A 16,117-nucleotide genomic window follows, 5' to 3' on the forward strand; every position below is an offset into this window, starting at 1 on the left:
AATTGAACTATTGTTTAGGATTAGAAACATGGTCCTTGTGAAAAGATGTAGCAAAGGATGCTAGGAGAGTGAGTGAGAAGGATGGTTCACAGATCACCTTTGGAATGGATATGGGAGGACATGTCAACAACTTGCACTCCCTGTTTTGGAAAATTCCAAAAGATACCTGACCTTAGGTTTCTGATGGACTTCTGTTAATGTCTGTCTGACTCAGATATGTCGACAGTGGTCTCTTTACCTCCCTGTTCTCTGTCGAGTTTGTGCGTATTGACTGTAACCAAATATCCTACAGATGTGCTTCTTTTATGTAATGGACTTTTAAAAAATTGCTATATATATTTTTGTTTTGAGCCTCACTGTGCGCTTGTGGGTTGGACCCCAGCCCTTGGCACTGAGAGTGCACAGTCCTAACCAACGGGTTGCCAGGGAATTCCCCCAAAATTACTATATTAAAAAATGTGAGCTGTTCCATTTTTCTTGTTCTTTTCAAGTTATTTTCTATAGCAGAATTTTTATGAATATTTTAATTTAGTTTTTAAGAACTTTATTTTGAAATAATCTTAGGAGAGTTGCAAAAATAGTATGGAGGATTCTTTTCTACCCTTCACCCAACTTCCTCGAATGCCAACACCTTATATAACTTTAGTGCAGTTATTAATACTAAGAAATTAATGTTGGTTCTTATTAAACCACAGACTTGATTCAGGTGTTGGCAGTTTTCCCACTGAAGTGCATGTCCTTTTCTGAGATCCAGCCCAGCATCCCATCTTGGGTCTGGTTTGCCGTGTGTCTTTCACCTCCTCATCAGTGGTACTTCTTCATCTCTGATGCTCTTGACACCTTCCAACAATCCTGCTTATTCTGTATCATGCCCCTCAGTATTTTTCCTTCAGTATGTCTTCCCTGTGTTTTTGAAATCTGTCCCTAGTGCCAGTCAGACTCACATAGTGAAATAGCACAGTGATTCAATTTAGGTGTAGTTTTTAATTAGAAAGTAATTAACTAGAGGAAAATTACTTTTTGGTGCTGCAACTCCCATTTTCCCCAGGCAAAAGATTGTGTTTAAACATGTATATGAAGGTAGTGCTATAAATGAATTAATTTATAATGTATGTTACTAAGGTATTAGTAGAACTTCAACAAAACTGAGAATTACTCTTTAGACTGATCAAAACTGAAGTTTTGATTGATAACTACTCCAAAAATATTTTTGAATGAGATATATTCTGTTAAATAGCCAACTGATAAGGCTTTTCCAATTAAGGAAATAGATATTTGTCTTATATCCATGGAAGTATTAGTCTCATTCAAAGTATTCCTCAGACCTTGTACAATTGTGTATTCTATGCATCACTTGTTCATTATTTTATTTATTATAGGTATTTAATGAGTTATATATCATTGTTTGCATATATGGAAGTAAACTGTTTTTTAGTGCTTTTATAAAATCCATTACTACGGTGTCCTTTTGTGTCCTTACAGTATGTAGATGTATTGACCTATGTTTGAATGGAAGAATTGGTAAACGTGCAGAAGTTTATGTTACTTGTGTCAGCCATACATGGGGATCTCTGTATTACTCAGTTCTGCTTAGAAAGTCACCTTGTTGTAATACTAAGTAAGTTGTCCTCAAATGGTGTCGTGGACGCTGTTGCTGCCCCTCTAAGACCCTGTTCACGTGGCTGGTACAGGCGCACGCGGGTGTGCGTGGTGACTCCTGGTGGCTCACAGCTGCCGTCTTAATCCAGAGCCGTGGCTTCAGGGAGCCGCGTTCTGCAGACAATGGCTGATTGACTCGGGTGGTGTCAAGGTTGTCTCTCCATCTAGGAACTACTACCACCCACTGCATTGCGGCTCAAGTGAGAATCCGGATGCAGCTGTTTTTTAATATACATATATATATAATTTAATTTATTTATTGCAATTCTGGGTTTCTTCCTTAATTCCACATATACAGCTTTTGTGTATAAGCTCATGTCATCTTGAAAAGGCATTTCACAAAAGAAAGCAGTAGCCTTTTCTTTCTTACAAGTCTCCGTCTTACAATTTTGTTTTGATTTCAGTCACAGTAATGGGCTTTCTGTTTTTTAGTTTTCTGTATCTATTAAGTATTTTAATATGCAGGTTAAAGAGGCTGGATCATGTTTGGCCATTAGATAGAAACTAAAAAACATAGTGAATAATTTAGAACAGATGTTCTTATGAAACCACTCTCACCTTTTATAACAATTGTTCCTTAACTTCCTGGCTACTTTTCCTTAGTTAAATTTTTTTTATAAATCATATAAGCTATCTTCACTCATAATTAAAAAATCAATTTATTACCTTACTGCAGTATGTAATAAAACAGTATGTGTGTGTGTGTTCAATTGTGTCCAGCTCTGTGATCCGCATGAACTGTAGCCTGCCAGGCTCCTCTGTCCGTGGAATTTTCCATGGAATATTGTGGCAGGTTGCCATTTCCTTTTCCAGTGGTCTTCCTGACCCAGGGATCAAACCTGCGTCTCCTGTGTATCCTGCATGACCAGCAGGGTTCTTTAGTAGCTGAGCCACCGGGGAATAATGTAAACAGTTGGCCATTGGCTACTCAAAAAGGCACAATAAAGTCACATTCTGGAATCTTTGCCTCATGCCACTGTGAGCACAACAGCTACAATGTAGGTGGATATAGCTGTTGTTCTTTTCTGTTGATTCAGATACCACAAGCAGTATTGTTCTCGGATACCTGAATTTCAGAAATGAAGCACAAATGATGGTGAAGCTTAAAACAAAAACTGGAACTATACACAGTAGTTAGATTTTTGGAAAATTCAATATATATTAAAGATATATAATATAAAGTATTAAATATGTAACAACTTACCTATGAATTCCATTGTATGTCTGATTTACCTGAATTAGAGTCTAGGCTTAGATGATTATGGTTTTCCCCCTCTCTCTGCGCATCTCTCAGTGGGATGCAGGGTCATTCCTTGTGCAGGACTAGTCCATGTGTTGCAGAATGTCTAGCATAGCTTTCCCCTGTAAATGCTGGTAGCATCACCTCAGTCACCGTGACAACTGAAATGCCCTGAGACATTTCCAAAATGCTTCCTAAGTAGTGTTAAGGCCTGTTGAAAATCACTGGCTTAGAGAGAAAAAAAGAAAATAAATAATTATTCACATAGTAGGATATTTCTAACCTGAACAGCCAAGAGTGACGTTACTAATTACTACCTTTTATTGGAATTTCAAATGCAACAACTTCTAAGATCTTAAATTTTATATCAAGGTGAAATGAAGGGAATTTTGACTTTTAAGTGCTTCAAAGGTTTGGTAGCCAAAACCTGAGTCAGCTAAAGGCATAAACTGTAGCGTCTGAATTGTAGCACCCTTATAAAACTTAGAAAAAATTTTAGCTTTCAGCCTCCTTAGGTGATCCAAAGCCCTGATTTTTATGGTCCCAGTTCTGAGTGGATGTAGAGTTTATATACATTCAGATGTCTTAGCGTTGCACACAAATGACCCAAGGCTAAGGTCAGAAGGAAATCCATTTGAACTGCTCTCTCCTTCAGCCACTTTTGTCTTACCTCGGCCTTCCTTCCTTTGTCAGAATAGCAGCTTAATTGATAGATTCTGGTCGCATTTCATATCTTTATCTGGATATTCTTGACTTGTGTTTTTTAGTCACAGTTAGACCTATAGCAGGATCTAGGTTACATAAACCCTTATTTTGAATGGTGCTGTTAAATGTTAGGTGTTTTGTGGTACCTCTTTTCATGAGAGCAACTTTTATGTGATTTAGAATATTCAATAAATTAGTTAATGTATGTTTTTGATAGGGATAGGTTTCCTGGATAGCTCAAACAGTAAATAAATAATCTGCCGGCAGTGTGGGCGACCCGGGTTTGATCCCTGAGTTGGGAAGATCCTTTGGAGAAGGGCATGGCAACCCACTGCAGTATTCTTCCCAGGAGAACCCCATGGACAGAGGAGTCTGGTGGGCTGCAGTCCATGGGGTTGCAGAGTCGGACACGACTGAGCACTTAACACTTCATTTTTTGCTGGGGTGAAGAGGTGACAGTTCAAGTTGTAGAATGCTTTGCCTTTGGTTGGGATCAGTATTAGGTATTTGGTATGTGCTTGCAGCTTATCAGAATCTGGAAAGGGATTGGCTTGTTTACCCTTTACTGTTTATGCTACGTGAAACAGTGCTTTCAGAATGGTGCAAGATGACTTGTAAAAAAAAAAGCTTATATATTTTTATATAATATATATTTCACAGTTATATATAAATTGTGAATCCTAATACATTTATGAGAGGCAGAAATCTTCAACTGTCTAATTATCTATAATGATGTCAGTGTAATTTTACTAGCCTGTTGTGAATTTTAAAAGTTTTTCTGGTAAGTATTTTACCTGCTCAAATGATCTAGAATACTCTTCTCTGTATCTCTAGTTTCTTTCTTTCTTTTTTCCTCCAGGCAGAGCTACATGGAAATCATTCCAAAACAATTACTGCTGCTTTAGTCACAAATTATTGATTTTCTGTTCACTGTCTATGTAGAATTGCTGCTCTACTTAGATTCTAAAACAAGGCTTTTTAATTGTGTTTTCCAGGAAGATATGAATTTAAATGAAGATAAAAAGGTACCATTGCGGGAAAAGGACTTCAGTATCAAGAAAGAAATGGTGATGCAGTACATTAATACTGCTTCCAAGACAGTAAGTAAAGCTGTCAGGCTGAGAAATACTGCTGAAACTTGCCGTAGTACAGCGAACAATACATCTGTCTAATGAAGTACCTAAGTGTGTGGGCAACGATAATCAGAGAGCTTTTGGGTGTGTAGTTAAAGGTACAAGTATTACAGTAAGTTTGTTTAATTTAAAAGTATTTCTTACCTTATGACTTTTAAACTGCTTTTATTTTTTAGCCATTCACAGTGTTAAGAAACGCTGTGGTTGCTTGGTCTGCTTGCTTTTTAGGTCATCTCTCCTTGTTAGTGAATTAAGATGGGCATTGATCTCTCATGTCACTTATAAATTAGGATAATATTTGTATTGTAGAAAAGTGAGACTGATTTGACTCTAACAGCCTAACTCAGAATGCATAATCGTGGCTTGGAGGCATCTGTTTAATGTGAGTTTCCCTGTGGATAAAATTAGTTTCTCACAAATTGTAAATGTAGACAGTGAGAGCAGCATTACGTCTCCGCATGGCTGCTGCTTTTCTAGGGAAACATGAAATATGTGGGTGGAAGTAATGACTAAATGTCTGAGAACCATGACTGGCACAAAGAATTTATTTCATGGAACAACAAATGAGCTTGACCAGTCATAGAATTGTGACTAAATGGATTGGATGAAAAATACACAATGGAAGCTAATGAGGAAGCAAGGCTCAGTAAAAAGACAATAGAGAATGCTTTTGGCGGAACATAAAATAGAACTGGACTGGAGAAAAATAACTAAACACACTTGTTTTCATGGGGTGTTTTAACGTAAGGCCAGTGGACAGGAATGTGAGTTATTTACACTGTGGCTGCACTCAGCTACTAGGCCAGTCAGTGACTCAGGTATTTCTTTTGGAAGAAAGGCTCAAGTGATGTTTAATTTTTAAGCATGTCTCATTTTTGGCAGCCTGATGTTCGGATGTGGAATTCACTGAGTACTGTGTTTTTCCCAGCTCTTTCTATAGATGGGCCCTGCATCCTGCCACTGAGATGTGCGTTGCTTTTGTTCCGCGATGATACTCAGCCATCACAGATTAGCAGTGGGGCTTTAGACTGACTATTTACCTTCTGTTTGATCTTGGACATCTGATTTTGTTTTTCTGATCTTCAGTCTCCTTCTACATAAGATGGAGCTCATACTAACTTCACCATGGGCTTGTTGTTAGAATTACGTTAACTGATTAGAGCATAACAGGTTTCTAACTGGTGCTTGCCTCTGGTAGCAGCAGAGGTTGCCGTAGCAGTTGTCTATTTTTTATTTTTCTTTGTGGTTTATTATTCTTACTGTTGAAATCATTTTACTACAAAACACAATTAAAAATATAAGTAGATGTACCTTAGTAAAATACAGATTTCTTATTAGTTAGTCTGCACTTCTAAGACCTTCACTAAGCATGTTTATTAAGTGTACGTAAGGCACTACTCAAGGCCCTCGTGATTGAGCACCAGAATGGATGTCATTGTGTTGTACGGAGCAGCATGGGACACACGTGGCAGAAACACTCACGCGTGTCACGGGAGGCGAAGTGTGACTGTTTTCTGTAGAGTCATCAGGGCAGTCTCCTGTTAGAGAGTTTTAGATCCACAAGCATGAATCCGTTAATATAATTACAGGAGATAATACCTCAGTTAGAGCTGGTTTAGAAAACCTTGGCATAGTAGTGCAGTTTAATTCTGGAATTTCAGATAAACAAACTTTTCAATAGAACAGAACATTTTGAACTTCTACACAGTGGATCTGTTTCAGCTCACATTCACTGATTTTAAACTTTAATCCTCTAATTATTTTGGACTTGGGTTGGAATTTATTTACCAGAATTAGATAATTAGATTATCAGAATTGAAATAGATTAACTATCTGAAGTATGATTAAAGCTTTTAATTGGTGTGTGAAGGGTCATGACTCTCCTAGAAGGGTTCTGAATAATTTGGCAAATGGTTAACATTGTAGAGAGTTCAAGCTGACCAGTCATCTATTTTTGCTATGGAAGTAAAAACACATTCATTAACTCTAGGATGTGGACTTTGTTATGCCAGTATATTTAGGTTGATGAGTACTGAAAAAATTTCTCTGAGAAAAGCAATGAGTTCATAGATAGGTTGTTTTAGAGAGAATGTGGAAAGTTTGTGTCAGATGTTACCATTTTAGCCTTAGAATTTGCTTTGAGATTCTCTTTTGTGTGTAAGCATTAATATTGTCTTTTGGAAGATAGTATTGATGCCTACTATTGGTGATTTGATAATGCTTTAGCAATGTTAACCCTTAAATTAGCCCTGAAGTAGATCAGCTTGACTTTAAAATAGTGGAAAAAAAAGAAAACACTAAAAAAGCCATCAATCAAACTAGATTGTTTTCAAGATCTTACAAGTTTTGGTTTAGGTGGCTGAATAGTACAACTGAATTTCTTCAGTTAGGAAATATTATTAAAATGTACTAAGCAAATGTCATATTTATAAGCTAAAAATGCCATACTCAGTGTTTCTACCTTCCCAGGGCCTCTTGGCCTGTGCAGTGCGATGGCCGGCTCTGGTGGGGCTTCTGAGAACGCTCTCCCTGGACCTGAGCCGGCAGGCTGCCTTCCCTGCCGCGGTCGTGGTTGGGCCAGGTGTGCGGTGCTCGGCGACTGACGCCGTGGAGCTGCTGCTCTGGCTCGGTGCAGGCCTGTGCCAGGCTCTGCTGTTACGAAGGTGATGTCTGCTCTTACTTAAGCTGCTTTGAGCTGGGTTTTGCTTTGCTGCTGTAAACATCCTGTAGGCCATCCAGGTGTCCTTTTGTGTATGTGGGCTGTCTCTTTAATTCCCTCTGGAAATTTCTCTTTTCTATCCAAAGAAGTCTCTAAAAGATCCTTGGTGTCACTGCAAGGTTTGGTGGCCATTTCTTGGTAAATGACTTGCCTTAGATGCTTAGCAGCAAGTTTATTGGAGAATGTATGCATGCATGCTGAGTCACTTCAGTCACGTCCAACTGTTTGTGACACTATGGACTGTAGCCCGCCAGGCTCCTCTGTCCATGGGATTCTCCAGGCAAGAATACTGGAGTGGGTTGCCATGCCCTCCAGGGGATCTTCCCGACCCAAGGATTGAACCCACGTCTCTTAAGTCTCCTGCATTGGCAGGAAAGTTCTTTACCACTTGCACCATCTGGGAATTACTGGAGAACACTTCTTTCAAAAAGAAAGTGGCACTAGTGGTAATGAATCCACCTGCCAGTACAGGAGATGGAAGAGATGTAGGTTTAATCCCTGGGTCAGGAAGATCCCCTGGTGTAGGAAATGGCAACCCACTCCAGTACTCTTGCCTGGAAAATTCCATGGACAGAGGAGCCTGGAGGGCTACAGTCCATAAGTCTCAAAGAGTAGGTAAAATAAATAAATTTATATTAAAAAAAAAAAGAAGAGTTGGACACAACTAAGCTCACATCACTTGCCTTTTCCTACTCCATGGAGTCTTCCTGACCCAGGGATGGAACTGGCATCTCCTGTTTGTCTTCTTTGTTGGGGATGGATTTTTTACTGCTGAGCCACCGGGGAAGCCCAGCCTGTTGCAGAGGATTAGTAGAAATCTCTATCCCATCTGTTGAGAAGAAGGAATTTGCTGTTCCACTTTTAGACTTTTTCAGGGTGATTTGTGGTGATTCAAAATGGGGGCAACCTGAGAGGCCAAAACCTGTGTCTCAGAAAGTGAAAGCAGTTTAAGTTGCTATCTCACGTTAGCTCCCTCAGATAGCCAGGACATGGAAGCAACCTAGATGCCCATCAGCAGACGAATGGATGAGGAAGCTGTGGTGCATATACACCATGGAATATTACTCAGCCATTAAAAAGAATTCACTTGAATCAGTTCTAATGAGATGGGTGAAACTGGAGCCCATTATACAGAATGAAGTAAGTCAGAAAGATAAACACCAATACAGTATATATATGCATATATATGGAATTTAAAAAGATGGTAATGATATCCCTATATGCAAGACAGAAAAAGAGACACAGATGTATAGAACAGACTTTTGGACTCTGTGGGAGAAGGCGAGGGTGGGAAGATCTGAGATAATAGCATTGAAACATGCATATTATCAAGTGTGAAACAGATCGCCAGCCCAGGTTGGATGCATGAGACAAGTGCTCAGGGCTGGTGCACTGGGAAGACCCAGACGGATGGGATGGGGAGGGAGTTGGAGGGGGGATCGGGATGGGGAACACATGTAAATCCATGGCTGATTCATGTCAATGTATGGCAAAAACCACTACAATATTGTAAAGTAATTAGCCTCCAACTAATAAAAATAAATGGGGAAAAAAAAGTTATCTACAAAGAAAAAAAAAAAGGAAAGTGAAAGCAAACCCTCTGGAAGAAGGAGAAGGTCAGAGCTGGTGAAAGGGAGTGAGGAGGGGAATCGGCCCAGCCAGGAGAGAAGGGATGGGGCAGAGGGGCGTCTGGTGTGGGGACGAGGAGGGAATCGGGGGGTCCAGGGAGAAGGGACAGGGCGGAGGGGCGTCTGGTGCCCTGGGGACTTGGGGTTTCAGGGGGAGAGGGAGAGACATTTGAAGAGTTTGGAGGGGCATTGTGTTTTACTGTATGTACTGAAACACCTTTTTTATGTCTTTAAGAACCACTGTCATCTTCTTTTTCTTTTTCCTAATTTATTTTTATATACTGAGATGACGACACTGTCCCGGCAAGTTCACTTCTATACAGACTACAACCAGACACCTGTCAGCATATAGTCTTTTTTGGTTGTAGATATAATGCTTTAAAAATCTTTCTTAAAAATGTATACATCTTGTTCCTGAGGATTGTGCTAGCTTGGAATCAAAAGTTTTTATAGGCTCCCCAGCCCGTGCCTCCCTCCCCCCGCCCTGCCATCCATATGTCTTTGGAATCTGTCCCCACTACAGGTAACAAGCTCATTTTAGGTGGACTTCGTGAAATGAAAAGACCCAGCCTCACATTTCTAAGGTGCCTAATGAAAACATCCATCCTTCATTCCCTATTTGTGTCTTGATTTTTCCTATTTGGTTTCTTTATCCAAGGAATGAAGCATAAATCCTCTTTTATAAATGTTCCTGAAAGTTTACTAGCTTCCTTTGACTTCGTTTCTAATTTTTTTCTTTCCTAGGTTATCAGGTCTAGAGTGGAATCAAGTGGCTGCAAGTGTTCCTCTGTTAGAAAAGTTTGGTTGGCATTTAACTTTGCTCCTTGAATTCTTTCTTAAATATTATTTCTTCTTTAGTCTTCTTTAGTAAGAAATATAAATGACAACTATTTACAGAACATAATTTTAAAAGGTACATAGAAGACTGTAACAAAATTTTTCAAAAAGTGTGATGAAATGACTGAGTGTACATTGAGTTCTTAAATGTAGGATTATAGACTTTCTCAAACACGGAGGATGTGGTTTTCTGCATTGTCAGCCTTCTAGGCATAGTTTGATCAGATCAGGAAAGAACTGCTTTGAGGAAATATTAGTTGTATGCTCATTTGTATGTGTGCTTTTTCTCTAGGTAGAAAATCTAGACTTGATTTGTTAATATTTAATATCAGTGAGGGTATTTTCATACCTTTTAGTTTGCATTTTATTTTTTAGAGTTCAATTTCATATGTTAATTTGGGAAACATTGTCAGATATAGGTCAATCAAGTTGTTATCTCTGTTTTATTTCCTCACTTTTTGTCATCATTATTTAAAAATAGAAACTTAGATGAACCATAATTAGTTACACATTCTTGGTAGCGTTAGCATGGGTTTTCCTGGCTTACATTTCAGGTCTGGGGTTTGATCAGAGCACCCCTGCAACATAAAAGGTCGGTTAAAACGTGTGTGCTGGTCCCTGGTGTTAGACACTTGCCATCAGTGCTCTTGGGATACTTTGCCTGTTTGTCTCCAGGTCTTGGTTGCTGAAGAGGGAAAATTTCAGAGCCTCAGAGCAATGGACCAGTTTCTTGTTGAGAGTATTTCCTAATTTAGCTGGCATTTTCATTTCCATTTGTACCTTTATAGGGCAGATTTTATTTATGTACAACTAAAATTATCTTCCAGCAGCTCAAATTCATCCAGCTTTCTTATGAGCTGTCTGAGCAGCACCAGTGGTGTATTGTATTCTCTGTTGTTACGGCATTGTGTTTTTGCTTAGGCAAGAGATGAATATGAAGGTGACAGTGATCTTTTCTTTTTTAATAGGAAAAAATTATATTGGATTCAAACTAGAATTGTGTATTTTTGGTTTTTAAAAAATGTTACTGTTAGTTAAGACATTTTTTCTTTTATTATATCACTTTAAAAAAGATTCATCAGATACAGAAACACTGTTATTTATTAGTAAAATTGACTAGAATTTTAGAGCCTGACAGGGTTAGTGGTGCTTTTACCAGTTGTGGCATTAGAGGTCATCTGAGATTGTTTTCATCTTGCTTATTGAATTGTTGCTTGATCTATGATACTTTGCTGTGTTCGTGATTACTTTTTAGATTTTATGAATATAATTAATCTTATGTCTGATAGCTGCAAAAGGAGTGAAAACTTTGCAAGTGCCAGGAAGAAGAGGCCTGTGATTATGATGCAGATGAAAGGGAAGAGCAGGTATCTGTATGGAATGGACCTTCTGAAAGCAGGAATGGTTCTAAAGGAATAAGTGAAAAATTGAGAAAAATGCTGTGTATGTATAATAATTTTTCAGTGAATGAAGGGGAAAAGTATGTCAGTGGAAATAACAAACAATCTATAATAAAGAATAGAAAAGAATTTTATTTGAGGAACAGTGGAATAGTGGTGCTCAACCTTGATATTCATTAGAATCATTTGGGGAGCTTTAAACATCTTGATGTCTGGGTTCTGTCGTTTTCAATCAAGTCAGGTGGGACCCAGGGATCAGTATTTAGTAATGCTCTCCTGGCGATCCCCGAGTACAGTCATGGGTGAAAACTGCTGGACTGGACAAGGTGAGCCTTATCACTAGGTGTCTTCATGGAACCCTAGTTCAGCCAAAGACTAGAAGTTAGTAGGATTGAAAGGCTGAGCATGCTGAACATTTACTCGGGAAGCTGTCATCAAGCAACTGCCTGTGTGTAAGTGAAAATGAATGTTCAAAGGCATGCTGTAGCTACAAAGAAATTCTCTGACCCTTGGCCTCTTGTGAAAAATCATCAAAGTAGGGGAAGGTTATCTCCTATAACAGATGGAAGAACTTGGTCTTTTTGGAAAAAGATGCCCAGCAACGAGCGAGAGGGTGTACCTGGTTTTCAGGTTTCAGTGGTGGCAATAAATTTAAACTCCTCTTAAATTTGGTTTGTATTAATACTTAATAGACATACTTTCAGTTCTTACTTACTCTTAAAGAGAAAAAATCCTATCCATGCTTAAAACTCCATAGTGGGTTGATCATCTTGTGTACAGAAGGCATTCCTTCCTAATTTCGTGCTTCCCTGATACACTACCATTTCCTTACTGGTATAATATTCTGTCCTTGGGATTCTGTGGGGTATGAAATTGTCCAAAAGTAAATTCAGACAGTCTTTTTGTCTACATGCATGTGTGCTAAGTTGCTTCAGTCGTGTCTGAGTCTTTGCGACCCCATGGTCTGTAGACTGTCAGGCTCCTCTGTCCATGGGATTCTCCAGGCAGGAATACTAGAGTGGGTTGCCATTTCCTCTACCAGGGGGATCTTCCTCACCCAGGGGTCGAACCCACATCTCTTATGCCTCCTGTATTGGCAGGCAGGTTCTTTACCCCTAGAGCCACCAGGGAAGGTTTTGTCTACTCCTTGTACACAATTACTGTTAAACTAGTCTTTTTTTTTTTTTTTTGGTAGCCTTTGGGAAAGCTGTATTGCCTTCATCAGTGAGCTAAAAATCATTTTGCTGTTTTTGTTTGTTTTTGTTATTCTCTTTCATATAGTAGAGATTTTTAAATTTACTCAGGTGGTCTTTTACTTAGGTCTGAAATTATCTAAGAGCATTTCAACATTTTGCAAATGAAGTATGTGAGAACCTCCAGATAGTAACTAGGACTAGAAACTAGGGTTTCTGATTTTCTAAACCTTTTTATTGTAAAGTAAAACAGTTATATAAAACACTGACAAATAAATATGTAGCTTAATGAATTATAAGAAAATCACGCATATCAATAAACAGAACCTTGGCAGCCATCTTAGAAGCTTCATCATTTACCCTGTCAAACTTTGCTTTTTTATCCTTAAATCACTACCTTGACTTTTATGGGAATTACTTCCTTGATTTTCTTTAATTTTATCACCGAAAATTGTATTACCAGACACCGTTTGTTGTTGCTTATGTTTTGATATTTGGAATATCTTTAACAGTGTTTTAATAGTCAAGTTCCTCTCCGTCCCTTTATTTTATCTAAGGCAGTCTGGATTTTACTGATTGTATCCTTGTGATGACATTAATGTTTCTCTTTCTCTTTCCTTTTTATTTCCTGCAAAATGGTAGCTAGTTCAGAGGCTAGATCAGACTCAGGTTTGATCCCTTTGGTAGGACCATAGGAGTATGTTCTGTATCAGAGGTTACTTCACATAGAGTTTATAGTTAAAATTCTGTAATTTTGATTTCACTTATTAGTTGGAATATATTTATAAAGAGACATTTCTCTCAATTACGATTACCATGAGATATAAGAAATTTAGGATAAATCCTTGATTCTTTTTGCCAGTTTTCAAGATACTCAATTGGTTCCCTATCATCCTATAAAGGTGATCCATTATTATTATTATTAATATTATTAATGAAACTCAAATTGTCCCATCTTCAACCAGTGGGATCTTGTCCAGCTGGCTCTTAGTCATTTTGGGGTGACCCTGCTGTTTTACATTGTTTCATTTCTATCTGGTAAGATAAGATGACCTGCACTCCCCTCTTTTCCCACACTACACCTGGAATTGGTTATTTCTTTTGGTGGGAAATAATACTTTAAGAACAATCTGGCTGTCAAGGATACTTACTGCTAGTGGGTTAATTACTGTCTGTAGACCTTTTCAATGGAGAAAGGAAAAAAATATGTGTCTGTGTTTAAAAGTTTTTTCTTTTGCATTTACTGTCCACATCTTCAACTGTTTTTGTTGTTATACTATATTTACATGGAGCATATAGCCATTACATTTTATATTCTTTTGGTAGGCTGCAGTCCATGCGGTCTCAAAGAGTTGGACAGGACTGAGTGAATTCACTTTCACTTTTCACTTTCATGCATTGGAGCAGGAAATGGCAATCCACCCCAGTGTTCTTGCCTGGAGAATCCCAGGGATGGGGGAGCCTGGTGGGCTGCTGTCTGTGGGGTCACACAGAGTCGGACACGACTGAAGCGACTTAGCAGCAGCAGTGTTTACTAATAGATTGGTACGAAAGTAATAGTGATTTTGGACCCTGAATTTTAAATCATTGTAACTAGACTCAAACACTTGTCTATTAATCAAAATAGGAACCATTACAATCAACACATTTTTTTCCAAAGAGAAATAAGTGTTTAGTCCTGTAGTAGAAAAATCCATGCTTTGGAATTCAGTGACCTCCTGGAAGGCATCTTCTGCTTCTGCTGCTTGTGGAAGCATTTCCCCTGCAAACAGTTGTTGCGATGCTTGGAGAAGAGGTAGCCGATGGACGAGAGGTCAGGTGAGCGTGGTGGATGAGGCAGAGCCTTGTAACCCGATGTGCAGGTTAGTTGTGTCACATGTGGTCACATGTTGTCCTGGAGGAGAACTGGGTCCTTTCTGGAGGTCAGGTGAGCGTGGTGGATGAGACAGAGCCTCATAACCTGATGTGCAGGTTGGTTGTGTCACATGCGGTCACACGTTGTCGTGGAGGAGAACTGGGCCCTTTCTAGTGACCAGTGTTGGCTGCAGGTGAGGCAGTTTTCAGTGTGTCTCTTTGATTTGCTGAGCATGCTTCTCAGATGTGATCGTTTCGCTGGAATTCAGAAAGCTGTAGTGGATCAGACTAGCAGTGGCCCACCAGACAGTGACCAGGCCTTTTTTGGTTCAGGTCTGACTTTGGGACGTGCTTTGGAGCTTCTTCTCAGTCCAGCCCCTGAGCTGGTTGTCTCCAGTTGTCGTATAAAGTCCACCTGTTGTTGCACGTCACAATCTGATTGAGAAATGTTTTGTTGTTGTTATGGGATAAGAGAACATGACACTTCAGAACAACAGTTTTTGTCTTTTGATATTTGGTCAGCTCATGAGAAACCCACTTATCAAGCTTCTTCACCTTTCCAATTGGCTTCAAAGGCCGAATGACCGTTGGTCAGCGTTGAGTTCTTTGGCAACTTCTTGTGTGACTGTAGTGGATCAACTTCAGCGATTGCTCTCAGTTGGTTGTTGTCAGATTCCAGTGGCTGACCACTCTGCCCCTCGTCGTCAAGGCTATCATCTCCTTCACAAGACTTCTTGAACTCCCCCTGCAATGTACATTCATTAGTAATTTCTAGGCCAGACGTGTTGCTGCTGTTGTGAATTGTCTCTGCTGTTTTATGACCCATTTTGAAATTGAATAAGAAAATTGCTGAATTTGCTTTTTGTCTAACATAATTTCCATAGTCTAAAATAAATATGTGAAGAAGAACTAAAGAGTCTCTTGATGAAAGTGAAAGAGGAGAGTGAAAAAGTTGCCTTAAAGCTCAACATTCAGAAAACTAAGATCATGGCATCTGGTCCCATCACTTCATGGCAAATAGTTGGGGAAACAATGGAAACAGTGAGACTCTTTATTTTTTTGGCTCCAAAATCACTGCAGATGGTGACTGCAGCCATGAAATTTGAAGACGCTTGCTCCTTGGAAGAAAAGCTATGACCAACCTACACAGCATATTAAACAACAGAGACATTACTTTAGCAACAAAGCTCCATCTAGTCAAAGCTATGGTTTTTCCAGTAGTCATGTATGGATGTGAGAGTTGCTGAGTGCTGATGAATTGATGCTTTTGAACTGTGGTGTTGGAGAAGACTCTTGAGAATTCCTTGGACTGCAAGGACATCCAACCAGTCCATCCTAAAGGAAATCAGTCCTGGGTGTTCATTGGAAGGACTGATGCTGAAGCTGAAACTCCAATACTTTGGCCACCTGATGTGAAGAACTGACTCATTTGAAAAGACCCTGGTGCTAGGAAAGATTGAAGGCAGGAGGAGAAGTGGACAACAGAGGATGAGATGGTTGGATGCATCACCAACTTGATAGACATGAGTTTGAGCAAGCTCCGGCAGTTGGTGACAGTCAGGGAGGCCTGGCGTGCTGCAGTTCATGGAATTGCAAAGAACTGGACATGACTGAGCGACTGAACTGAACTGAAAATAAATATAAAATATATAGCAAATAGTAAGTCATTAGCAAAAAAATGTAGAGCGAGAAACATGTATTAAAATGATGTATACCTACATTTATTTAAGAATGTATTCTCATATCAAA

At 39.1% G+C, this 16,117-nt stretch overlaps 1 protein-coding gene across 4 annotated transcripts in view; it reads left to right on the forward strand.

Annotated features, from left to right (window-relative positions):
* DIAPH3 (diaphanous related formin 3) overlaps positions 1–16,117 on the forward strand; it is a 549,655-nt gene that overhangs the window by 64,616 nt on the left and 468,922 nt on the right. For all 4 annotated transcript variants that reach the window (XM_070471159.1, XM_070471157.1, XM_070471160.1 and 1 more), the window contains one exon: positions 4,600–4,704. In XM_070471159.1, coding sequence (XP_070327260.1) covers positions 4,600–4,704 — 105 coding nt within the window. The remainder of the gene's footprint in view (positions 1–4,599; positions 4,705–16,117) is intronic.

This window comes from Odocoileus virginianus, chromosome 8, assembly GCF_023699985.2.
Source record: "Odocoileus virginianus isolate 20LAN1187 ecotype Illinois chromosome 8, Ovbor_1.2, whole genome shotgun sequence".
NCBI classification, from domain to species: domain Eukaryota; kingdom Metazoa; phylum Chordata; class Mammalia; order Artiodactyla; family Cervidae; genus Odocoileus; species Odocoileus virginianus.